At 53.2% G+C, this 25,608-nt stretch overlaps 2 protein-coding genes across 11 annotated transcripts in view; both read right to left on the reverse strand.

The window, feature by feature from the left end:
- Positions 1-785: 785 nt before the first annotated feature.
- On the reverse strand, positions 786-15,577 carry CCDC97 (coiled-coil domain containing 97). 2 transcript variants are annotated; one of them, XM_025366307.1, is made up of 5 exons: positions 15,077-15,577; positions 9,077-9,532; positions 5,759-6,040; positions 5,152-5,281; positions 786-3,022 (listed from the first exon to the last, which is right to left on the reverse strand). In XM_025366307.1, exons 1-5 carry the CDS (start codon positions 15,120-15,122, stop codon positions 2,902-2,904), a joined length of 1,035 nt encoding a protein of 344 aa, XP_025222092.1. In that variant the 5' UTR covers positions 15,123-15,577; the 3' UTR covers positions 786-2,901. The 2 variants fall into 2 exon arrangements, with proteins under 2 accessions (XP_025222092.1, XP_025222091.1); XM_025366306.1 differs by lacking the exon at positions 786-3,022 and having other exon boundaries at positions 4,652-5,281.
- Positions 15,578-17,806: 2,229 nt separating this feature from the next.
- The window catches only part of HNRNPUL1 (heterogeneous nuclear ribonucleoprotein U like 1), a 47,675-nt gene continuing 39,873 nt past the window's right edge, over positions 17,807-25,608 (reverse strand). For 4 of the 9 annotated variants that reach the window (XM_025366298.1, XM_025366293.1, XM_025366297.1 and 1 more), the window contains exons 11-15: positions 24,768-24,936; positions 22,858-23,142; positions 21,553-21,842; positions 19,618-19,809; positions 17,807-19,037 (exon numbers count right to left, since the gene is read on the reverse strand). In XM_025366298.1, coding sequence (XP_025222083.1) covers positions 18,921-19,037; positions 19,618-19,809; positions 21,553-21,842; positions 22,858-23,142; positions 24,768-24,936 — 1,053 coding nt within the window. In that variant the 3' untranslated portion in view covers positions 17,807-18,920. Of the gene's footprint in view, positions 19,038-19,617; positions 19,840-21,552; positions 21,843-22,857; positions 23,143-24,767; positions 24,937-25,608 lie in introns of all 9 variants that reach the window. The other 5 variants (XM_025366292.1, XM_025366295.1, XM_025366300.1 and 2 more) reach the window with 3 other exon arrangements.

Here is a 25,608-nt window from a genome sequence, read left to right on the forward strand (position 1 = left end):
AGAAAAGGACGGGGAAACGAAGTGACAGGAGCTGAGAATGAGGTGGAGAATGGCTGGGGACACGGAGTGGAAAAGGTGGGGAGGAGAGGGAGGGAGGGAGGGAGGGAGGAAGGGAGGGAAAGGCATGGGAAAAACAACGGAGGAGAGGGAGGAGAGACGGAAAGTCACGGGGAGACACCGACAGCCAGAGGTGCAGAGACAGAATGAAAAGACAGAGTAGTGGCGGCAAGGGAGGAAGGCAGAAGGCTGGAAAGAAATGCAGAGAAGCAGGGAGAAGGGACTAGGGACAGAGGGACCGAGTGACTGGAGCTGGAGGGGGACTGTGCAGGGAGGCAGCTCACTTTGGCAGGACGCATGGAGGTGTCAGACGTGGGGGGCGGGGTGGCGGCCAGGCCAGCGGAGGCCAGGGCCTGTCAGACGGACAGGAGACACGGGGGTGGGGGCCGGATGCCCACCTAGGGGCTCTCTCCCAGCGGGGCCCGCCCTCCCTGACTCAGCCTTTCCGCCTATCCCGACCCCAGGAGAACTGGGAGGGGGATGGGAGGCACCCGCCCTGGGGGCCCACCACCCCCAGGTCTCAGAGGCTGTGACCAGGGGGTGTGTCTCCCGCCATCCCTGCCCCACTCTGTCTCCACCTCTCTTCCTGTCTCCCCATCTAATCCTTGTCCCTGGGACCGGCTCCACCTCTGTCAGCTAGACGCTCACGTCTTGACCATCTGACTAACCCTAATTCTGACTCAATTTCTGTGTCTCTCATTGCTTTTTAAAAACCTACACAACAAATTTACGTATTGCAAAGTATATCGTAAACAAATTTAATGACCAAGTGATACACTGGTCAAAAATGTGCCTATCACCAAGGATTGACCCCTTTCCCGTGGCCCAGGCCCTCTGCTCTTACAAATGGGGCACAAATACAGGCAGGTAAGAGACACACAGCTCTCATCTCGCCAAGGTCCTGGAGTCTAGCTGCCGCTTCCTCCTCTGGGAAATAGAGGAGTGACATTGATAGTGCCTAGCGCATAGCACTGCTGGGACAACGCAGTGATTCGGGGATTGATCTCTGAATCGAGATGACCGGATCCCGTCTGTGTGCGGGACAGTGGCTAGCACGGAACGTTTGTTAGGCCTGCCCGCCATCTGACCCTTCTCAAACCTTCCTGTCTGAGGACATCTGCGTGCACACTTGTCCCTCCAATGCTGTCCCACTCTGGATGGCCCTGACACCTGACAGGCCAGACAGCTGGGTGGTTTCTAGGACCTTCGTGATTCCAGGCCTGGGTTCCTGTTTCATTTCTGCCTCTGATAGCCGAGTGCCCTTGAGGAAGCAACATCTTTCTGGGCCTCCCTTGACCCATTTCACTAGTTCACAGGGCTGAAGATCCAACCTGGTGTCAGGCACTTAGCTCGGGCCTGGCAGAGGACAGAAGTGCTCGGTAGCAGAGGCTTTCATTCTTTAATAGTTGCTCTGAACATCTTGTCTGCCTCCGTCCAGCTCTCACTTTCCCTGTCTGGCTCTAATTCTGGTTGACCCAGAGGACATAGCTGAGGCTCGGAGGTCAGGAACCGTGGGCTCCAGGAGGCAGTTCTGAGGGTCCTTCAGGCTCAGCCACGGCAGGATACCACCATTCCATCTCAGAGGCATGAGGAGTCCCTAGGCCCCATCTTGCTGACCCTTGGCCTGTGCGCCCCCTCAACAGTGGCCAGGCCCTTCTGTATGTGTGTCTGCTGGGGGAGCAGGAGCTGGGTGTGGGGGCATGGGAAGGCGGGACGCCTGGGTTCCCACAGGCACGGTGGCTGAGTCACCAGGCGGCCATCTGGCTCCCATTAGCCCAGGGCGGCAGGGGGCTCCATGGGGCGGGCCCTGCGGCCAGCTGGGGGCAGGGACGCTGGGGCAGGCTGTGTGTGGGATGACTCAGGACCCATGATAACAGCCTGTGCGCATTTGGGGAGTGTAAACAGCAGAGGGAGAGGAAGGCGGATGAAGGGAAAATTGTGGTTGGGCAGAGGGGGGCTGGTGGGGCTGAGAGGGGTAGAGTCCCTCTCCCTCTACACTCAAGCTGGCAGGCCCTGTGATTCCCAGCCTGGGTCCTGGGGAGAGAAGAGAGCTGCCCCTAGCCTCCCTGCCTGGGGTCTCCTCCCTCCCCTGGGGCTGCATTACTCAGTGGTTAGGGCTGCCTATAGCAGCCAGGTTTGAGGGAAGGGGGAAGAAGGGGCCCAGAGCCTGGAGCATCAAAACCCAGAGATAAAGGCTGAGAGACAGATAGAGAGGGACAGTGACAGCAGAGGCCTAGAGAGGTGGAAATGTACAAGTAGAAAGAAGAAGAGGCCCAGAGTGAGGCAGGAGACATGGGAACCTAACAGAAGCAAGGAGGCTCTGAGTGTGAGACACAAGGCAGACATAAACAGAGAGGGGGAGACAGACAGCATGGGAGGCAGCCGCGCTGGGGCCCAGGGGTCAGCACCGGAACCAAACTGGCCACTTCCAGCCACGAAAGGCCCTGCCAGCTGGCCTCCGGCAAGGGGAGGACTTTCACCTTGGGCCCTGCGGTGGAGACAGAGCCTAAGGCAGAGAGAGAGGGGGAGAAAGGGAGAGACAGCCAGCCAGAGCACTGGAAAGAGGGAGCGGGGGTAGGGAGAGAGACAGAAAGAAGGCCAGACAGACACCAAGAAAGACAGAGGCAGGAGACAGGGTGGGAGACAGGAGAAAGATAGGGAACTCCAGAAACAGAAAGCGTGGGGGTTGTCTGAGATGAGACTAGACCCAGTGAGATGGTGGTGTGCGTGGGTTGTGGGGCGCTGCCCTGGTGTCCCCCTAGAGAAAGGGTCACTGAGCCGGCCTGGAATCAGCTGCCTTGCTGGGGTCCGGGATAGGGCAGGCGGTGGGAAGGGTGGCAGCCATCAGTCCCCATCCAGCTCTGGGCTGGGCGCGTCCTCAGGTTCTTCCTCATCGAAGTACCTCTCCTCCTCATCCCGTGCCACGATGTCCAGGTTGTCAAAGTCAGGGTTGTCGTCTACTGTGCTGCAGGGGGAGGAGGCTGTCAAGGACTGGGTCTTTCTGGGACCCTAGGATGCCCAGGTCAAAGGCCTGGGGCACCCTGATGTCAAAGGCCATGTGCTGGCAGCCGTCAGAGCTGACCTTCCCAAGGGGGATGGTGTTTATAATTCTCAGGGTTTAAAACTCAAGGAAACATTTTCCAAATCAGAGTCTGCACAAAAACTCTGGGCTGGGCATGGTGGCTCATGCCTGCAATCCCAGCACTACAGGAGGACAAGGCAGGAAGATGGCTTGAGCCCAGCAGTTGGAGCCCTGGGCAACATAGGGAGACCCTGACTCTACAAAAAAACTGAAAAAGTAGCCAGGCGTGGTGGCAAGCACCTGTAGTCCCAGCTTACTCAGTTGGCTGAGGCAGGAGGCTCACTTCAGGCCAGGAGGTCAAGGCTGCGGTGAGCCATGATCAAACCACCACATTCCAGCCTGGGTGACAAAGGAGACCCTGTCTAAAAAAAACCCCAAAGCTCTAGTTTTTCTTAAAAAGCTGTAAAATGTGGCGACACACGGGCTTACATTCTCAAGCAGGCAGTGGCTCTCAACAGAGAACCACCTGGGGGTGATTTTGCCCCCATGGCATTTTGACATTTTGACATCATCACTGGGGGCTTGCTACTGCCCTCCAGTGGACAAAGGCTGGGGATCAGCCAGAGCTGACCACAGGCAGGACAGCTGCCCATGCCCTAAGGCAGCAAGTAAACCCAGTAGCACTCACTTGGGTCGCCAAGCCTAGCTTGATCTGGCCACGCAGAGATCTCCTACCCCCTTGTGACCGCTCCAGCCCCTTCTGCCCCTCGATGCTGTGGGGGGCTCTGGCACCTGCGGGGGGCTCTGGCACCTACGGTGGCCTCTGCCAGGAATACTCCTCCCCCCACTTCCTGCAGGCCTTTGCTGTTACCCACTTAGAGAGGCCTTCCCTAGCCACCCTGTCACTCCCCGCCTGTTGCTTCACTTTTCCTCATGGCCCAATCACTATGAAGTGCTAGAAGATTCTAGATCTTCCTCACTAGAGTGGGACCCCTTTCCAGGCAGGGAAGCCTTTCACTGGTTTTGGTTCCCGTCTTATCCCCAGAGCCTGTGGACATCACAGACGCTCAGCACATGCCGACTGAATGCACAGATGGGGGACGTGTCGGAACCACTGCTGCCCTCCCGAGGCGATACACTGTGGTCCCTGCCACCCCCAATTTCCTCCTGGGCCCCTGGCTGGGGAACAGCAGTGATGCTTGCTGACTGAGGGTTCCCATGGTCCAGGCCCTCTGCTCACCACTTTGCATGCAGGAACTGGGGCTCTGAGCAGGCCTGCCTGGCTGGAAGTGGAGCAGCCAGATTCCATTCAAGAGCTGGGGATCCCAGAATGGGAGGCGGCTCCGGTGACCATGGCTGGGCCTCATGGCAGTGGCAATCACAATTCCCACTTTCCTGATGAGCCCACCTCAGGACGGACGTAGGGTCCGCCTACGTGTGGTCACACATTTCACATGTCATCAGGGCTGGATGTGAAACCAAGGAGGGTGCTCTGCTGCTGGGCCCAGTGTTGGGGACCACAAGGCAAAACTACCTTAAATGACAAAACCAATCTTTGACTGACACATCACTCTTCTGGGTCCTTTTCCAAAGCAGGTGGCTCACATGTCTCAGCCCTGGGGTGCTACTGGAGAAATGAACAACTGTAACTGGGGGCTGCCAGCACAGGCCCCTCCATGCCGGGCATGAACCCTGCCAGGGGTTACTTCCTGCAGCACGAGGAGGTCCAAGGTCAAACGGAAGAGGCTGGGCTTCCTAGGTAGACTTGGGGTAGTAGCCTCTGCCACTTGTCAGGAGGGAAGTGTTTCAGCGTTTCATTGATACTGAGCTATATGTCATCCCTGCCCACCCCCTGCCTTAGAGGTGAGGAGACTGAGGGTCTGAGATAGACCAGGCTAGTCCAAGGTCACCCCGTCTCTTCCTTTGGCTGTTCAACCACACATCCTGGAACTGTTTTGGGGCCTTCTAGTTCCACGAAGGGAGGCCCCCACAGTTTGGTTAAGGGTTCTGCATGTGGCGAAAGGCCGTGGGATGCTGGGATAGGGGATGGGAAGGTGGGGGCACAGGAGCACCTGTAGTCAAAGTCCCCATCCTTGCCATCTAGGAAGCGCTGGTGCATGCGGCTGGTGAACTCCTCTCGCAGGATCAGCCTCTCCTCCGAGTCGGGGACCCAGGCCTCCGAGTCCTTGCCTGACCTCTGGTCTGCAGAGGGAGAGCAGAGGGGGTGTGAATGCGGGTGCACTCGGGCAGGCACTGAACAGAGTCCACAGAGAGCTCCTGCTCCTGCGCCAGCCTTGTGCTGGGTGGCTGTGGGAACACAGCAGTGACAGAGATGGCCCGGGTCCCTGTCCTCCAGGGACACACATAAAACACATGACCATACAGTGACCGTATCCTCAGGTCAGGATCTGAGACCTGAAGGGTGGGAGGAGAGGCATTCCTGGCAGAGGGAACAGCCTGAGCAGACCTGGAGGCGAGGGGTCATTTGGTGTCTTGCAGTGGGGGATGGGGATGTTGCAGCGGTTGGAATGGCACACAGGGAGAGTCAGGCCAGGCAGGGGAGGGACACAATGTCGGCTTTTGCAGGTTGGGGGCCCAGCCTGCTGCCATGAGGTGGAGACAGACAAGCCTGGGGCTGGGGTGTCTGGAATCTGGGGTCTCCCTGCTACTGGCCCTCACCTTCCCCATCACTGTCCTCCTCCTCCTCTTCTTCTTCCTCCAAGCAGGCCTCCTCCTCCTCCTGCTGTTGGAGCAGACGCTGCTGAAGCTCCCGCTCCTCATAGGACTGAAGCAGCAAGTTGGAGAGTGGGCAGGCAGGTCTCCCGGGGGACCCGGGCTTAGGGGGCTGGTGGGTTGGGGTGCGGGCACTGAGCTCCTCCTGGGTGAGGTACTGTCCGATGTACTGCTCGTATAGCAGGGGGGCCCGGAAACGCATCTGCTCATCACTGAAGTACTCGCCCCCTGCAGAGGAAAGACAGGGTGGGCATGGGGTGAGCAACTGAGCAGACGTGTCCACGTAGGTATGCGTGTGATCATGCTTGTGGGATGATGTGCACACACCCAAAAACACAGGCAAATATGCAGGCACCTGAGGTGTGCGCGAGTACTCATGCAGGCACCTGAGGTCATGTGCACATGATTACTCGTGCAGGCGCCTGAGTGTGTGTGTGTGTGGCCCGGCCTGTATCTTCCTGTGTATTCATGTATTCATGCATCCAAGCATGTGTGTGCACAGGCAGACCTGGCTACATCCTGGCCTCTGAGGCTCTGATGGTCCGGAGCTCATGTACAACCATGTCAAGGCACGATGCGCAACCTCCTGCCCATGATGTGTGCATGGCCCATGTACACACACATCTCCCGTCAGGCCCAGCATATGCCCATGGACACCTGTCTGTCTGGGTGTCAGCATGCAGGACAATGCAGCAGAGGTTGTGTCTCTGGGTTGCGCGCCTGTTTGTAGGGCCCCAGTCTGGCTGGCAGTGGACATGCCTGCACTGTGAAGCGTGTATGTGCATACATCCACATGGATCTGGCATGTATGTGCAAGGGATCAGGTCAGGTGGGGCATCTGCCCGTGTGAGTATCCCTGAGAAAGCCAGGCCGTCCTGGTGGTGGAAGGCCCCAGATCTATCCTCTCAAGTGCTTCTCTCTGCAGCAACCCCTTGGTGGGCCTGGCTTCCCCACTGCCCCAAAACCTGGGTTCCCTGCATCACCCCTGGCTGCCTGTTCCTGCAGGAGCGACTCTGTCCCTCAGATAACAGTTAAACTTGCCCTGGTCCCTGCCCTCCACTGGTCCTAGCCCTGTCTTCAGAGCCCAGGGCAAAAAAACTGCTCAGACTCCTGGCCTCTGCAGCACTGTAGGCTGTGACTGTCCCTGTCCTGCTCAGCTTCCCAACTCCTGCCAGCTCTCTTACCCTCAGCTGTTTCTGGCATCCTCTAGCAGATTCAGTTTTTTGAGATGGAGTCTCACTCTGATGCCCAGGCTGGAGTGTAGTTGGCATGATCTCCGCTAACTGCAACCTTTGCCTCCTGGGTTGGAGTGATTCTTCTGCCTCAGCCTCCTGAGTAGCTGGGATTACAGGCACCTGCCACAGTGCCCGGCTACTTTTTTTTTGTATTTTTAGTAGAGACGGGGTTTCACTATGTCGGCCAGGCTGGTCTTGAACTCCTTATCTCAAGAGATCCGCCCGCCTCGGCCTCCCAAAGTGCTGGGATTACAGGCGTGACCACAGCGCCCAGCCTCTAGCAGATTCAGTTTCTATCCCTCCTTCTCCCCAACTTGGATTATCACCCACCCTGGCTCTGGATCCCTTCTCTTATCTCCATCTTTCTATCTTTCCTGCTTTTCTCAGTTTCTGTCACCTACCCCCACCTCATTCATCTTCCTTTTTTTTTTTTCGGCAACCACCACCTCCCAGATTCATGTGATTCTCCTGCCTCAGCCTCCCAAGTAACTGGGATTACAGTTGCCTGCCACCACGCCTGGCTAATTTTTTTGTATTTTTAGTAGAGATGGGGTTTCACCATGTTGGCCAGGCTGCTCTGGAACTCCTGACCTCAGGTCCACCCCCACCTCGCCCTCCCAAAGAGCTGGGATTACAGGCTTGAGCGACCGTGCCCCCGGCCCATCTTCCTTCTTTCTTCATCCTCATTTCCCCTTCTGTTTTTCTTTTTTTGTTTTGTAGTCTGATTTTTGAGACAAAGTCTGGCTTTATTGCCCAGGATAGAGCTTAGTGGCGGGATCTCAGCTCACACAACTTCCACCTCCCAGGTTCAAGCAATTCTCCCATCTCAGCCTGTAGAGTAGCTAGGGCACCACCACACCCAGGTAATTTTTTTTTTTTTTTTTTTTTTTTTTTGAGAGGGAGTCTCGCTCTACCCAGGCTGGGGTGCAGTGGCCGGATCTCAGCTCACTGCAAGCTCTGCCTCCTGGGTTCACGCCATTCTCCTGCCTCAGCCTCCCGAGTAGCTGGGACTACAGGCGCCTGCTACCTCGCCCAGCTAGTTTTTTGTATTTTTTTTTTAAATAGAGACAGGGTTTCACCGTGTTCCCCCAGGATGGTCTCGATCTCCTGACCTCGTGATCCACCCGTCTCGGCCTCCCAAAGTGCTGGGATTACAGGCTTGAGCCACCGCGCCCGCCCGTAATTTTTGTATTTTTTGTAGAGACAGCATTTCGCCATGTTGCCCAGGCTGGTCTTGAACTCATGAGCTCAAGTAATCTGCCCGCCTTGGCCTCCCAAAGTGCTGGGATTACAGGCATAAGCCACCGTGCCCAGCCTCTCACTCTCTTTATGAACCGGGAGGCGGAGCTTGCAGTGAGCTGAAATCCGGCCACTGCACTCCAGCCTGTGCGACAGAGCGAGACTCCGTCTCAAAAAAAAATAAAAAAAAAATAAAAAAATAAAAATGAACCTCTCTATAATTTGTGCCTTCTCCCTAATGACAACTTAACTCACTCTCTGCTTCATTCACTCTCATCTTTTAACTTTGGTTCTGGTGTTGTGGTCACAAGGATGCTTTAATTATGCCATGGTCAAAAAGCTATCTTTTTTTTCCGTTCATGGCTTTCACAGTGTGTCTTGTTCAGAAGGCTTCTGTGTCCCCAAGGTCATGCACATACTCCTTTTGGTTTCCCCTGATGCCTTTGTATATGGTACGAGGTAGGGATCTCATGTTTTGTTCCTTAGGTATGACCAATTATCACAGCACTGTATACTGTGTCCTCAGCCTACCAATCTGAAATGCCGCTTCTGTCATCCACTAAATTCTGATCTACTCTCATTGTCTGTCCTATTCTCTTCCCTGGACCCCCTATCTCTCTACCTTACTTTACATTTCTGCTTCAGTCTCTTCCTGTGTCCCTGTCTCTGTCTCAAAACTTCTCTCTCAAGACCCCTGCCTCTGCTTTTGTATTCTTTTCTCTAATTCCCTCTGCCTCAGTCTCCCCTCCCTCCCCATCTGTACCCACTCTCGCCCATCTGGCCCCCACACCTTGGATCAGCTCTCGCAGGGCAGCATAGCGCCGGTTACGCAGGCGGGTACGCAGGGTGCGGGGCCGGGCAGTGCCCTGCCGGGCCACCTCAGCACAGTAGAAGTCTGCACGGTGGTCGCCACGCACGTGGCCAAAGCAGGCCAGGTGCTCCTCACGGAGGCCTGTGCGGAAGCGCTCCAGGAACACCAGTGGCTTCTCATGGTACAGCTGGGCCAGGATGGCCACTTTCTCACGCTCTGTCAGATCAGGTTCACCCTGCTGCTGGCTGCAAACAGGCAGGCGGCTGGCGGCTACAGCGTGCAGCATGGCACTCACCGCTGCATTTTCAGCACCGGAGGTGTCACTGTCCAGGGCCACTGGTGTTGCCTCAGCTGCTTCCACTTTGTCCTGGGGTTTAGATGGGACTGGTGTCTGGCTCAGCTCACCCCAGTGCCCAGGTCCAGGCTCTGTGCAGCCTGAGGAAAGGAGAGATTTGTTAGTTCAGAGGTGGGAGTGTGGGAAGGGACTGGGGGCTTAGTCACTCACTCAGCTCACATTTACTGGGCACTGACTATATTCTGGGCACTGTTCTGGGCACTAGAGAAACCACAGTGAGCAAAAGTTGACATTTTAGTAGGGGACACAAACAATTAGCAACATAATTACCGAAAGCATAATGTGTTAGGTGTTTCCGGGAGTTATGCGAAAAAATAAAGAGGGAAGGAGGTGGAGGAGGCTGCAATTTTATTTTCCAGACAGGGTCTTGCTCTGTCACCCAGGCTGGAGTGTAGGGTGCAATCACGACTCACTGTAACCACCACCTCCCAGGTTCAAGCAATTCTCTGCCTCAGCCTCCTAAGCAGCTGGGATTACAGGTGCCTGCCATCATGCCTGGCTAATTTTTATATTTTTAGTAGAGACGGGGTTTCACCATCTTGGCTGTGCCAGTCTCGAACTCCTGACTTTGTGATCCACCCGCCTTGGCCTCCTAAAGTGCTGGGATTACAGGCGTGAGCCACTGCACCCAGCCTACACCCTGCCAATCTTTAAATTTAAAAAAAAAAAAAAGTTTCAGTAGAGACAGGGTCTCACTAGGTTGCCCAGGATGGTCTCAATCTCTTAAGCTCAGGCGATCCTCCCACCTCGACCTTCCAAAGTGCTGGAATTACAGGCGTGCACCACTGGACCCGGCCTAAGTTTAATTTTTTTTGGTAGAGACAGGGTCTTGCTGTGTTGCCCAGGCTGGTCTTGAACTCCTGACCTCAAGTGATCCTCCTGCCTCAGCCTTCCAAAGTGCCGAGATTACAGTGTAAACCACCATGCCTGGCCAAGGCTGCAATTTTAAATGGAAGGCTCAGAGAAGGCTTTGCCAAAAAAAAAACAAAAAACCTGACATTTGATTAGAGACCTCAGGTGGTGAGGGATTACGCCATGAGATCTCCTGAAAAAGAGAATTCCAGGCAGAGAGAACAATTACTGCAAAGGCCCTGAGGCCTGACTTATTGATCCACTCAATTCTTTAAATCATTAATTCACTCTCTCACGTATTCATGCATTCACCCAACCACTCTTTTTTTTTTTGTTGTTGAGACGGAGTCTCGCTCTGTCGCCCAGGCTAGAGTGCAGTGGCCGGATCTCAGCTCACTGCAAGCTCCGCCTCCTGGGTTTACGCCATTCTCCTGCCTCAGCCTCCCGAGTAGCTGGGATTATAGGTGCCTGCCACCTCACCCGGCTAGTTTTTTTTTTGTATTTTTTAGTAGAGACGGTGTTTCACCGGGTTAGCCAGCATGGTCTCGATCTCCTGACCTTGTGATCCACCCGTCTCGGCCTCCCAAAGTGCTGGGATTACAGGCTTGAGCCACCGCGCCCGGCCCCAACCACTCTTTAGTAAGTCTAAATCTTAGGCCGGGCGCGGTGGCTCATGCCTGTAATCCCAGCACTTTGGGAGGCTGTGGCAGCTGGATCACCTGAGGTCAGGAGTTCGAGACCAGCCTGACCAACTTGGACAAACCGCGTCTCTACTAAGAATACAAAATTAGCCGGGCGTGGTGGCACATGTCTGTAATCCCAGCTACTCAGGAGGCTGAGGCAGGAGAATAGCTTGAACCCGGGAGGCAGAGGTTGCAGTGAGTCAAGATTGCGCCATTGCACTCCAGCCTGGGCAACAAGAGCAAAACTCTGTCTAATAAAACAAAGCCAAACAAACAAACAAAAAACTCTAAATCTCTGAGAGACCCTAAGTCAGGCAATGCTGAGGATCCATAGGATGAATCCAGTCCGACTCCTGCCCTCAGGGAGCACCCAGTCTGATATGGGAGATAGTCAGGATCAACGATAATACAGGCAAAGAAAACAGGAAAGGTGGCTGGGTACTGTGGCTCACGCCTGTAACCCAGCACTTTGGGAGGCCGAGGTGGGCAGATCACTTGAGGCCACAAATTCGAGACCAGCCTGGCCAACGTGGTGAAACCCTGTCTCTACTAAAAATACAAAAATCAGCTGGGCATGGTGGCGGGCGTCTGCAATCCCTGCTACTCAGGAGGCAGAGGTACAAGAATCGCTTGAACCCAGGAGGTAGAGGTTGCAGTGAGCCGAGATCAGCCATTGCACTCCAGCCTGGGTGACAGAGTTAAGACTCTGTCTCAAAAAAATGGAAGGAAAACAGGAAAGCGGAGCGCTGGGCAAACCTTAGTGAGAGCTGTTTCCCAAGAGTGGAGGGAGCAAGCCTGTGGCAAGCAGGAAATACGTGAAGACAGAATATAGAGACAACTCCTTTAGGCAGCGTGGCTGGGTTGGGAAGGAGAGACGTGGCTGGGTTGGGAAGGGTGACGTTACATGTGTAGTGTGTATCAGGGAGGATTTAAATCACTGATGCAGCTGAAGACTGAGCTGGACAAGGGCAGGGGCTGTGGAGGAAGGAACAGGATCATGAGTGAGCGAACTGGAAAGATGTCAGGAGGCTGAGTGGAGGAGCCACGGGGCTGACGTGCTGGGAGGTAAGGGAGGCATCCAGGGGAATGGTCCGACTGCTGCCACACGGGCCTCCAGACTCCTCAGGAGAGAAATGCTCGGCTGGAGACAGAGCTGTGGGTGTCATCAGAGTCAAGACAAGAACCAAAGCCAAGAGAAATGAGAGGTAGGGATCGGGGAGTGGAAGAGGGATAAGAGGGTCCAGGAAAAAGCACTGCACGGATGCGTGGAGGACATGCCTCTGAAGCTAAAAACTGGCTGTGCTAAAGATAGCTACATCTTAATCCCTGGAGCCCATTACTGTTACCTTAAAAAAAAAGAGGCCAGTTGCAATGGCTCACCCCTGTAATCCCAGCACTTTGGGAGACCGAGGTGGGCAGATCACTTGAGGTCAGGAGCTCAAGACCAGCCTGGCCAACATGGCATGGCGCTCTACCAAAAACACAAAAAAATTAGCCAGGTGGGGTGGCGCACGCCTGTAGTCCCAGGTACTCAGGAGGCTGAGGTAGGAGAATTGCTTGAACTCCGGAGGCAGAGGTTACAGTGAGCCGAGATCATGTACTCCAGCCTGGGCAACAGAGCGAGACTCCGTCTTAAAAAAAAAAAAAGGCAATGTCAAAAAGGGAAGCAGAGATTGGAGTGATGTAGCCAAAACCCATGGAATTCCAGAAGCCACCACTGGCTGGAAGAGGCAAGAAATGGGTTTTCTCCCAGAGCCTGTGGGGGAGCACGACCCTGCAGACACCTGGATTTCAGTTTAGCAACACTGACTTCAGTCTTCTGGCCTTGAGAACTATGAGAGAATAAAGTTCTGTTGTTTGAAGCCATGCAGTTTGTGGTACTTTGTTACAGCACCCCTGGGAAACAAAGTCAGGCTGAGAAGGAGCAGCCCGAGAGACAGGCAGGAAATCAGGCACTGTGGTGTTGCAGAAATCAAAGGAAAACATGCAAGAAGGATGGAAGGGTCAACAGCATTTAATTCTAGTCCAGTCTAGTAAGAAAAAAACCTGAATGGGCCAGGTGTGGTGGCTCACACCTGTAATCCCAGCACTTTGGGAGGCTGAGGCAGCAGGATCTCTTGAGGTCAGAAGTTCGAGACCAGCCTGGCCAACACGGTGAAACCCCATCTCTACTAAAAATACAAAAAATTAGCTAGGCATGGTGGCAGGCGCCTGTGATCCCAGCTACTTGGGAGGCTGAGGCACAGGAATCACTTGAACCTGGAAGGCAGAGGTTACAGTGAGCTGAGATCATGCCACTGCACTCCAGCCTGGGCAACAGAGTGAGACTCTCTCCAAAAAAAAAAAAAACCAACCTGCATGAGGTGACTGGATTGAACAACATGGAGGAAGTCAGTGGGGACCCTAATCAGAGCAGTTTCTTAGGAGAAAAGTCAGACAGTCATGAGCAGGAGAAGAGGAAATGGACACCAAGTGTACATGACTCTCTGAAGGAGACAGATGGGGCCAAGAAACAGATTTTTTCTTTTTCTTTTTTTGAAACAGGGTCTTGCGCTGTTGCCCAGACTGCAGTGCGATAGTGCAAACAAAGCTCACTGCAGCTTCGACCTCCTGGGCTCAAGTGATCCTCCCGCCTCAGCCTCCTGCGTAGCTGGGACCACAGGAATGCACCACCAAACCTGGTTAATTTTTTTTTTTTTTTTTTTTTTGAGATAGAGTTTTGCTCTGTTGTTACCCAGGCTGGAGTACAGTGGTGCGATCTCTGCTTACTGCAACCTCTGCCTCCTCGGTTCAAGTGATTCCGGTTGGTGCCTCAGCCTCCTGAGTAGCTGGGATTACAGGCACACACCACGACGCCTGGCTAATTTTTGTGTTTTTAGTAGAGATGGGGTTGCGATATGTTGGCTAGGCTGGTCTCCAACTCCTGACCTGAGGTGATTTTCCTGCCTCGGCCTTCCAAAGTACTGTGATTACAGGTGTGAGCCACCGGGCCTGGCCTTAATTTTTAAATTTTGTTGCAGAGATGGGGTCTGGCTATGCTGCCAGTGCTGGTCTCAAACTCCTGGGCTCAAGTCTCACTCTGTTGCAGAGGTTGGAGTGCAGTGGTGTAATAATCTTAGCTCACTGCAATCTCAAAGGGTTCGAGTGACACTCCCCACCTTAGTCTCTGGAGTAGCTTGTCCTAGCTACTCCCTAGCCACCAGGCCTGGCTAATTTTTAAATGTTTGTAGAGATCAGGTTTCTCTCTGTTGCCCAGGCTGATCTCAAACTCCTGGGCTCAGGCAACCCTTCTGCCTTGGCCTCCCAAAGTGCTGGGACTACAAGTGGGAGCCACTGCACCCGGCCTTAAGACTTTTTTTTTAGGTTAAATTTTTTTATCTTTAGAAAATTTCAAACGCACACAAACGTAGAAAGTACAACGACACCTCTCCCCCTACCTCCATATACCGATCATCTCCATCTGGTTTCCACAATAACCAATTCTTGGCCAGTGGTGGTTGAGCCACCCTTCCAACCACACCTCACCCGACATCGGATTACTTTGAAGGTTGTGGGGAAGCACAGAAATTGACTAAGCACTTTGAAAGGAGCCTGGCTGGATTTCGGGCTTTGGGGGAAAGGCGAGTTACAAAGAAATGAGGGAATCGTTAGATTGGGATAAGTTAAGTTTGCATGAGGCAGGTAGAAGTTTAGCCTGGAAAAGTCGGAGGATTCGTCTAGAGCGAGGGAAGGCTCAGAGTGGTATAGGGAAGGAGGTAATTTGAGAAGGGCTGGTCTGAGGCAGTGCGGAAATTAGGCCGGGATAGAGAGGTTTCTGTTAACTCACTGCCTGGTAAGGAAACGAGTTAGTCAGGGGCATGGAAAGGATTGGTCTGGAACTGGGAAGAGGTTAATTTAGGGAGGAAGGAATGGAGGTCAGCCCCCGACAAGGGAGCGGATAATCCGGGCAAAGTGGTGAAGAGGGCCGGTAAGGCTGAGGGGGGCGGGCGTCCTCCTAAAGCGAGTCCTCCTTCGCGTTCCTGGGGGAATCATTTCCTAGAGACACCGCAGCCGCACCCACCCGCCGCCTCCGCGTGACCAAGATCTCACCCTTATCGGGTTCCTTCGCCGCCGCCGCAGTCGCCACGGCCTCCATCCTGATTCTCTCGGACTTGTCAACCGCCGGGCGGGCCCCCGCACACCAACTTCCGGTCCACGCACGCAAGAGACACTTTCGCCTGAGAATGTTCCGGGTCCGGGTGCGCCGCTGCGCCCAGGCACCAAAGTTCCGGGCCTAAGGCAGACGTTGCATTGCTCATGCGTGTCTCTCTCGGGCTCCGCCCTCCGCAGCCAGGAAGGAAAGGGGCTCCCCGGAGAGTGAGAGGCCCTTGACTCTGCTATCAGTCAGTAGGAACCAGAACCGTTGTTCGTTTGTTCACTGATGTGACTCCAGCTCCCAGCGTGCTTAATTTTGGGATGGATGGTTAAAGGACTGTCCCCCGGAGCCTGGAGCTGACATTCTCTGAGGGTTCGTGCTCTGGTTTAGACCCCCGCCTACCCTTTTCCTTTCTTCACCCCTTCAGGAATTCAGGAATATTTACTAAGCCTTGACTCTTTTTTTTTTTTTTTTTTTTTTTTGAGACAGGGTCTCGCTCTGTCGCCCAGACGAGTGCAGTGGCGCCATCACAGTTCACTGTAATCTCACATTTTTGTGCTCAAGTGATCCTCCTGCCTCAGCCTTTGGAGTAGTTGGGGACTACAGGCGCGCACCACCGCGCCTGGCTAATTTTTAAATTATTTTGCAGAGTCAGGGTCCCACTTCGTTGACCAGGCTGGTCTCCAACTCCTGGCCTCAAGCAGTCCTCCCGCTTCAGCCTCTCAAAGTGCTGGGATTACATACGTGAGCCACCAGCCTGGCTTACTTCCATCATCATACCCTGTCTCTGGCTGGCATGAGATGGGTGATGAGATAGAACTTCCCATTTTGTGTTCCCAGGACCTGGAGGAAATCCGCAGGTGTGAAACAAGACAACTGTGGTCCTTATTTCCCTGTGGGATGGGTGGGGCTCTATTTAGGTGTTACCAGCATAGTAGACAGGTATGTCACCAATAACCACTCAGTGGCCAGGGCTTTGATGGATCTAGAGGGCTGAGGGAGCTGCCCACCCCAGGCTGGAGGGTCAAGGAAGGCTTCTTTCTGGGAGGGGACCCTCAAGCTAAGACCTGAAGAACGAGTAGGAGCTGGGTAAGAGGAAGGTAAGGAAGAGTCTTGAGGAGGATGGCAGGTACGGACAGTTCTGGTTGCTACAAGCACTTCAGTACCGTCAGGGCGTAGGAAACGAGCTCTAACTTGAAAGCCATGATTGGGCTGTGGAGATTTTGAGAACCTCATGAATTTTTATGCAATTCCATGTGCCTCTGTATTCTCCAATGCAGTGGTTCATGGCATCATTTGTGGGTTCCAAAAAGGATTTATGGCTCCTCAGAACTAAATAACCACTGATTTGATATTCAAAGGGGGAGCAGAAGAAGATGGAGCCAGCGAGGTTACCAGGTGCTAGGCCATGCAGGACCTCCATAAGCCATAGTAAGTGGCTTGACTTCTATATTCTGAAGGGAGTGGGCAAGGGGATCAAGGGACTGGAGATGAGATGTGTGTGAGGACGACTGTGGCTGTGAACAGAGGAAGAGCTTCCTCATTTGCATTCCCTTAAGGTCTGGCGATGTGGAAGAAAGCCAAGGAGGTCCCTATTTACCACCCCAGATACCTAGGCACGGTGCCTAGGCATTACCAGGAGAGACCAGCAGAGGGCGCTGTAGCCCAGCACATGGACATGCAGGGAAAGGCTTCCCAGACGAAAGGCCCTAGCCTCTCCCCACCACCTCCTCTCTGGGGCACTCTAGGGTCCTTTTAGCCACCAACCTTGGTTCCTTCTCTCGTTCTGATGCCCTACCCGAGATTCTGAGACTAGTCAGCTTCCCTCCCTTGTTTTTGTTGCCCATCTCCCCTTCACAAGGCTCTGAGCTCCCACCAGGGAAGATTGGGGCTGAATTGGCTTCTCCTGTGGCCCAGCATTGTCTCCCACAAGGAGCCAGGAACACAGCATGTACTGAGGGAATGAAGACGTAAGGTTGCTAAGGAAGGAGGACGATGGGCCATAGGGATGCAATCTGGAGTCTTTTACCCTGGCTCACTCCTCCAGGAAGCCCTCCCTGCACACCAGCCCAGGGTCTCACAGCTGACCACTTCGTGCTGGCAGGTCTTTGTTCTCTCTGGAGTGGGAGCTCTGTGAGAACAGAGTCCAGGACTGCCGTGGCCATACTGTGTCCCCAGCACTGTCCAGGGCAGCTGAAGAACACAGCAGGTGGCTCACACACACTGGCTGAAACATGAAGCTCCTGGAATCCTCGTGAGCCCCAACCACAGAACAGGCAGTAACTGTCCTCCGTGCTGCACACAGGCCAGGTCTGAGGCAGGTGGTCTGTGGATGCCCAGTGATGATCCTGAACAAACCAGCCCTGGTCTCTGCCCCATCAGTCCCACCCATCCCTCCACCTACAGGCCTGTTCCACGTCCTTTACTCAAAAACTCCTGGAGGGATTTTAGACCGTGAGAAGTAGAGAACCAGAGAAGCACTTTAAAAATGAACCAGATGATTGTAAACCAGGGACCCTTGTTTAAGTGTGCATTTTTGGCACCAAAATCGGGGCCAAGCATATGAATCCCTCAGTAAGTTGGTTTAATGAATGAGTAAATAATTTCCCTTTAAAAGGCCCCCACCCCAATTAACGGCCAACTGCAGTTAACACTTCAGGGTTTTAACCCTGCTTCCTTCCTGCTAGGAGGTGCCATGTCATTTATTCAAAGAAAACAAAACGAAACCAAACAAAACAGGGCAAACACATTTCTTAATAAGTGCAGTTTGTTAAAATCATGTTAAAACATATGAGTCAAGGGGAAGTAAAAATAAAGGGTATCACTGTAGGAAAAGCTTTTGGGTCTGGCACCTGGGAGACCACTGGAGAGGAGGCAGTGGGAGAAACTTCAAGTTCTGAAGGGAAGGAGCCCCCCAACCTCCCCTCCTTCCCTCTCACCCACTGAATCCCACCAGAAACTACCAAGACGCCCGGAATAAAAGGTTTCAAGTTCAATAGTCACACTCTCTCCAAATACAAAAAGCAGTTACAATTCAACTGAACACAGAAGCTTGTGTGCAAAGTTATGGGGAACTGGGGCATCGTATAAAAAGTCGGGTTAAAGATGATTCTGTGGTTTGGTTTTGTTGTGTTTTGTTTTGTGGCTCTTCCTCAGTCACCTGAACTCAGGAAAGAAATGCTTATCTTGATGAAATATCAACAGCCGACCCACAGTAAAAACAGACAAATTCTAAAAATTAAAAAAAAGCGCATAATTACCAAAAAAATATGTCACTGCTTCCTCCCTCCCCATTTTGCTTTTTAAACTTTTTTTTTTTTTTTAAAGTTTTGATTTTTTTTTTTAATCCTGAAAAGTAGACAGTAAAACAGCTCCTGGGAGAATTTACAACCAACTGCATGAGGGTCTGGGAAGCTGAGGGGTTGGAGCAGGGTTGGGAGAGTGAACAGGAAGGGATTCTCCCCTCAGTCACTGTAGCCTCACTGTATGACCAGGGGAGGCGGGGATTATTTAGTCAAAAAGGAAGAAGGTAGGAAGAACAGGAAGTGGAAGGTTGGGGAGGTGGGGACAAACAGAAAATAAAAGGTCATTGTTGCCTGTTTGAATCCAGAGAAAAATGCCTGGCCCTATGGAGGCGAAGGAAGCCCCTCGGAGGGGAGGCAGTGGGCTGGAGGGAGGCAGCCCTGGGATGACCCCATCCCCAGCACCACGGGATCTGGCGGGGGCAGAGGAGGGGCAGAGGCAGGCGCTGGTGGAGGAAGCCGGCAGGGGCCTCTGGGAGCCTCTGGGTCACACTGGCTACTGTGTGCTTGTGCCACCCTGTGTGTTCCCGGAGTAGCTCCCATAGTCGTAGTTCCCGTAGTATGGCGGCCACTGGCCCTGGTTCTGATAGTACTGGTTCCACTGCTGGGCATACTGGGGAAAGAAACCAAGAACACCAAGTTGTCCTGCATCTAACCCACATTTAGCCTCCCCACCAGCCCACTCTCCTCTAGGGCAGAGACAGGTGCAGTGACAACAGTTGAACACGGGTCCCCTGGCAGAGAAATCAAGGCACCTCGGGAAGACCTGATGCCACACAGGTAGGCAGTTACGGACTGAAGCCCAGGTCTCAGCTTATCAACCCAGTGCCTTTTGGGTATAGCTAGATATCATAGTCAAAAGATTTAGTAACAGGTATGGGGGCCTGGGCACCAACCTGCAGCAGGATTTGGAGCCCCCTGGCTATGGTGCTGAAAGAGGACTCTGAGGCCACTGCTACTTAGGCCAGCCCTTCCCCTTTGCTCGCTGGACTGTGGAGGGGGCTAGGATACCAATTACCTAGCAACCAGTGCAGAAGTGTTGACCAAATGGAATGGCTGCACCAAATGAATGCCAGGCCAAGGCCAGCAGGCTGTCTTTTTAGGGATAACCAGGCACTTGAGTCTGGGAATACACACCCAGGAGGGGCCCATGGAAGTCTCTCCATCCAGTTGGCCCCCGGTCTGGCACCTACCTGCTGATACTGGTTATAGCTGGGCTGAGGGTAGGTCTGTGCGGTGGGGGGTGGCGGTGGGGTATAGGGAGCTGGGTTGTAACCGCCGTAGCTCCCATAGTTGTAGGCAGGTGGTGGTGGAGGTGGAGGCGGTGGGGCTGTGTAGCCCTGGCTGTAACCTCCCTGGTTGTAGGGTGGCTGGCTGTAACTCGGCTGGAAAGTGGAGGGAAAAAAGCCAAAGCTCTGTGAAATAGAGGAAATCTGCAGATGTGAAATGCTGGGATGGAAAAAGGGCCTTTGTAAGTGGTTGGCCCACAGGGGCCCTTCCCTTGCCTGCTGGACATTGTTTGTGGGCTGAGAAGGAGGAGAGTCAGCTCCATGCCACGGCAGGGCAGGATGAAGGGCAAGCCCCAGGGCTGTGATCTGGACTCTAACCCCAGCTCTGAGACCCCCAGGGAGCAAGGTACACGGCACTTCTTGAAATCCCAGTTTTCTTTTTTATAAAATGAGAATCACAATAGAACAAGAACAACCCCTTCAGCTTGCCCTGAGTATCCAATAAGCTTGTGTGTATAAACCACTGGGCACTCAACAGGTGGCGGTAGTTGTTACTGGAAGATCTGCTGAGAAATAGTAATGGCAATTTACTAAGTGCTTCCCAAGTACAGGTTGGATCATTAAGTCGTTTGATCTCCATATAGAATCTGGGGGTAGATCCCACTAGCCCCGTTTTAAAGAGAAAGAAACTGAGGCTCAAGATGATGAAATTTCTGGGCCAAGGTCACACAGCAAAAAGGACCTGACCCCAGGTTTGCCTAGTCCCAAAGCTAGAGTGCCACCCATTCCTCACAACAAACCTTGGAAGTGAGTTTTTTTTTTTTTTTTTTTTTTGAGACGGAGTCTCGCTCTGTCGCCCAGGCTGGAGTGCAGTGGCCGGATCTCAGCTCACTGCAAGCTCCGCCTCCCGGGTTCACGCCATTCTCCTGCCTCAGCCTCCCAAGTAGCTGGGACTACAGGCGCCCGCCACCTTGCCCGGCTAGTTTTTTTTTTTTGTATTTTTTAGTAGAGACGGGGTTTCACCGTGTTAGCCAGGATGGTCTCGATCTCCTGACCTCGTGATCCGCCCGTCTCGGCCTCCCAAAGTGCTGGGATTACAGGCATGAGCCACCGCGCCCGGCCGGAAGTGAGTTTTACTAACACCTTTATGAGGAAAACGAGGCCCAGAGACGGGAAGCTATATGTCTAAGCTCACAGAAACAGGATGTTGTGAGGCTGGGGTTTGGATCTGTGCCCACCCAACTCTCGTTCTAGGAAATATTCTAGTTAGAATGGGCCTGGGAACCATCCATTGGTCTCCGGGCAGCTGATTCCAGGCCTGGCATGAGGAAAGTGCTCAGGAAATGGCTGTGAAATAACTGAAGACCTCTCTGGTTTACAGGAGGCTGTGCATACCAGAGCCAGGGCACTGGCTTTCCAAGAACGGGAACTGAGCCTGGAGCTACTCAGGACTGAAGCTCTCTGTGCAGAGGGCAAGTCCTCAGCAACCTTAGAGCCCTGGTTATTATGTCCAAAAGACAAAGAGGTCAGCCAGCCTGGGCAAGGGTGACTCCAGTCAAGTGCTTTCTTGGGGATTCAGTGAGGTTACTGACAGAGCCAAGAATAATGTACTTGCTGGAGGGATCAGTGCTTATAACCCATCCCCTTGAGGGTGGTGGGAGAAGAACAGGTTCTGGGAAGGTCTCCATTTACTCCTGGGTTTGGAGGGGATCTGGGAATGTGTAGCGTCCATCTGAGTCAAGATCACGGCCAGGGAGAAAGAAGGGCAGGCTAGAGGTAAGACTGAAGACCAGCAGCTGGGGCATGTGTTGATTTCCCCAGATCCACCACCCCTTAACTTGCTCAGGTTCAAGAGCACACATGCGATTCCTACATACAAACATACACCCGTTCTCTCACCTGTGGAGGGCTGTAGCTGCTGACGGTGGGGGTGCTGGTATTGGCGCTTGAGCCAGGGATGTTGCTGTTCTTGTTGTAGGTGCTGGCCCCTGGGGGGTTCCGAGCAGGGCTGTAGCTGGGTGGTGGTGGTGGCTGCTGGGGTGGTGGCTGTGGTGGCGGAGGCTGCTGTGGTGGCGGTTGTTGCTGGGGAGCCCGGTTGTAGCTGCCTCTGTTGTTGGAGTTGTTGTTATCCCGGTTGTTGTTACCCCAGCGGTTCTGGCTATAGCCACCACCTCCGCTGCGGTTGAAACCTACATTGGAGAAATCCAGATGAAAGGCGCCATCATTCCCAAATTGCAACCCTAGGGAACTGCGCTGTCTTGGTGACTACTATGAGCTGGCATGGCCAGGCGCAGAGCCAAGAACTCAAGGTGAACAAACAAAGCATGTCCTCTGGGATTCTCTAGACCCCCGGGCATACTCCCGTCCCAGCCCTTAAGACAGGTTTGTCTCATCCACTGGACTGCGAGAATGGTGAGGCAGAGACCAGGGCAGTCTTGGGTTTCTGTATCCCAGCATCTCAATAGCTGTTGAATATGCAGGAAGGAGATGCTCAAGGAGAGGAAGCTGGCAGGGCGCAGTGGCTCAGGCCTGTAATCCCAGCACTCTGGGAGGCTGAGACGGGTGGATCACCTGAGGTCAGGAGTTCAAGACCAGCCTGACCAACACGGAGAAACTCCATCTCTACTAAAAATACAAAAGTAGCCGGGCATGGCGGTGCTTGTCGATAATCCCAGTTACTCGGGAGGCTGAGGTGGGAGAATTGCTTGAACCCGGGAAGCAGAGGTTGCACTGAGCCGAGATCACGCCATTGCACTCCAGCCTGGGCAACAAGAGCAAAACTCCGTCTCAAAAAAAAGAAAAAAAGAGAGGAAGCTAAGCACTGGGGACATCCATGAACGAGTCACATCTAGTCCTTTTCAGACTTGGCCAAAGATGTAGCCCCCATTTCTAATAGATTTTGATCTAGACCCTATTTCCAAGGAGCTCATGGTCAGATGGGGGAAGGTTCACAAAAATGACAGCAACGTGACAGAATGTGCACTGTGATATGCAAATGGGCAAAGGGCTTCATAAGCAATGTCCGGGGAGTGGGACAGTGGGAGCGTTTCTGAGGTCTCCGTGTCTGACTTGTTTCAGTTTTCTACCAGAGTTTAACTCACAGCTGGAGCTCAGAAAACTTCAGTTGCTGATTCAATATGCAGTCGAAGCCCAGCCCCAACCTGGGAACAGAAAGTGGAGAGTGCTGTGTGTGAGATGTCTCACCTCCTCGGTAGTTGCCTCCTCCACCGCTGCCTCCCCCTCGGTTCTGGAAGCCGCCACGGTTGCCTCCAGGGGGTCCTCGGTTGTCATAGCGCTGGAAGCCACCGCCACCCCCGCGGCCCCGGAAGCCACCACCACCTCGGTTGTCAAAGCGCTTTTCAGGGGGTGGCCCAGCCTTGCGGCCTTCCTCGTTGTACTGCCTCACGAGCTTGTCTGCTTCCTCCCGCTGCAGCTCAATGAATAGAACCTCATCCAGGAAGTCCCCAACATCTGGCAACGTGAAGTTGGCTAGGAGGAAGGGAGCGCCCCAGAGGGAACAAGAAGAAGAGGTCAGTACCTTCTGAAGTCTGGTCCCCTCCACCCAGAAGAGTGGCCTTCCAGAAGGGAGAAAGTGAAGAAAACTGGAGTAGTGAATAAGAAAGAGGCAGACAGGGCCGGGCGCGGTGGCTCAAGCCTGTAATCCCAGCACTTTGGGAGGCCGAGACGGGCGGATCACGAGGTCGGGAGATCGAGACCATCCTGGCAAACACGGTGAAACCCCATCTCTACTAAAAAAAAATACAAAAAACTAGCCGGGCGACGTGGCGGGCGCCTGTAGTCCCAGCTACTCGGGAGGCTGAGGCAGGAGAATGGCGTAAACCCGGGAGGCGGAGCTTGCAGTGAGCTGAGATCCGGCCACTGCACTCCAGCCTGGGCAGCAGAGCGAGACTCCGTCTCAAAAAAAAAAAAAAAAAAAGAAAGAGGCAGACAGAAGGGCCGGCGCGGTGGCTCACGCCTGTAATCCCAGCACTTTGGGAGGCCGAGGCGGGTGGATCACCTGAGGTGAGGAGTTCGAGACCAGCCTGGCCAACAGGGCAAAACACTGTCTCTACTAAACAAATACAAAAATTAGCCAGGCATGGTGGCAGGCACCTGTAGTCCCAGCTACTCGGGAGGCTGAGGCAGGAGAATTGGTTGAACTCCGGAGGTGGAGATTGCAGTGAGCCAAGATCGTACCACTACACTCCAGCCTAGGTGACAGGGCAAGACTCCATCTCCAAAAAAAAAAAAAAGAGAGAGAGAGAGAGAGAGAGAGAGAAAAGAGAGAGAGAAAGAGGTAGAAAAAGCCCCAACTCCTCAGCCTGCTGTCAGGGGCTAACAAAGACTCCTCCCTTTTCTGAAGAGGTGGCTAAGACCCACCTAGCCACAGTGCTCAGCTCCCTCAGGCCTCACCCCAGGGAATGGGTCAGATGGATGGCATCACCATCCCTATTTTTACTGAGAAACAAACTGAGGCTTGCCCACAGTCAGCCCATCTGGGGCCAGAGGCAGGGTGAGCACGCAGGACTTTCAGCTTTAGCTCGCATACATCCTTTCCCTCATGCTGCCCCAGTCCCATCCCACCTGAAAACCCCGACACAAGGCAGGGCGCGGTGGCTCAAGCCTGTAATCCCAGCACTTTGGGAGGCCGAGGTGGGTGGATCATGAGGTCAGGAGATCAAGACCATCCTGGCTAACATGGTGAAACTCCGTCCCATCAATACAAAAAATTAGCCGGGCGAGGTGGCAGGAGCCTGTAGTCCCAGCTACTTGGGAGGCTGAGGCAGGAGAATGGCGTGAACCCAGGAGGTGGAGGTTGCAGTGAGCCAAGATCGCGCCACTGCACTCCAGTCTGGGCGACAGAGCAAGACTCCGTCTCAAAAAAAAAAAAAAAAACCAAACCAAACCAAACAAAACAAAACCCCCATACAAGAGAAATGGGTAGCTTTTCCATTCACAGCTGTGGTAGACAAGGAAGGGACAAAGTAGAAGCAAAGAAAGAATAAGATCAAAAAAGAAATCATTAGGGAGCCAGGGAAGGGCAAACTGAGTAAAGAGCTTCTTCTCTCCAGGACCCTGCAGTGATGTTCCTCTGGGAAGCACTCATTTCCTACCTTTCATTTCTAAGACCGCATGATCTGGGACATCCTTCCCTTCCTCGTCGGTTCGCTTTATTGTTCGGTCTTTCAGGTCCTCGTCAGTGGGACAAATCACAATGGCTTTGCGCTGGAAGCCTTCAAATGGTCTCATTTTTCGTCTCTGGGCTGACCCATAAACATTTGTCTAAGGTAAGGTAACAGAAGAGGCAAGAGATGGTACATTAAGAGTTGGTTTTTTCCTCTGAGGGGTATTATGTAGGCCAGGGACTGAGAAAAGGATATTAGTGCTCCTTGTAAGCAGAGAAACTCAGGAAACAGCTCTTCTTTACTTTGAAGATTCCTGAGTCACCCTCAGCAAATGAATTGACTTAGGTAAGTGGCTGCAGACAGGCACAGGGCAAAGGACTCCTAATGGTTGGGACTTTGCTTTTTAATCCTATTTGTTCTTGGTACTGGGCCTTACAATTTCTTTCCCCTATTCTAAAAGTTAATACATACTCTTGGTAAAAAATTCACAGTATAAGGCATAAAGTTTAGAGGAAAAACCCCTGCATTCCCTTAGTGCCAGCCCTACTTCCCAGACAGAATGAAGAATGAATTTCTTCTGTGAGCTTTTAGAAGTATCTATGTGATTTCTTACACAAAAAGAATTGTATTATGCACATCCTCCTAAGGCTCTTTTTCATGTAACATGAAACTTTCTCTAAAGTTTTTCTGTGCAGTATTCTTTTTTAATGGCTGTATAATACCTACAGATTAGCTATGCTGCTAATTAACCAGCTCCTTTGGACAGTTTTGTAGTTTGTTCTCATTAACATTGGTACTTTTATTCCCTCAGTCCTTCTCTGAAACATCA

Source organism: Theropithecus gelada, chromosome 19, assembly GCF_003255815.1.
Source record: "Theropithecus gelada isolate Dixy chromosome 19, Tgel_1.0, whole genome shotgun sequence".
NCBI lineage: Eukaryota > Metazoa > Chordata > Mammalia > Primates > Cercopithecidae > Theropithecus > Theropithecus gelada.

Coding starts and splice junctions, on each gene's coding strand:
- CCDC97 (XM_025366306.1), bottom strand. CDS start 15,122: ATGGAGGCCGTGGCGACTGCGGCGGCGGCGAAGGAACCCGATAAGG. Junction 9,533..15,076: donor GGCGAAGGAACCCGATAAGG/GTGAGATCTTGG, acceptor TCCTTTCCTCAG/GCTGCACAGAGCCTGGACCT. Junction 6,041..9,076: donor CCTGCGAGAGCTGATCCAAG/GTGTGGGGGCCA, acceptor TTTCCTCTGCAG/GGGGCGAGTACTTCAGTGAT.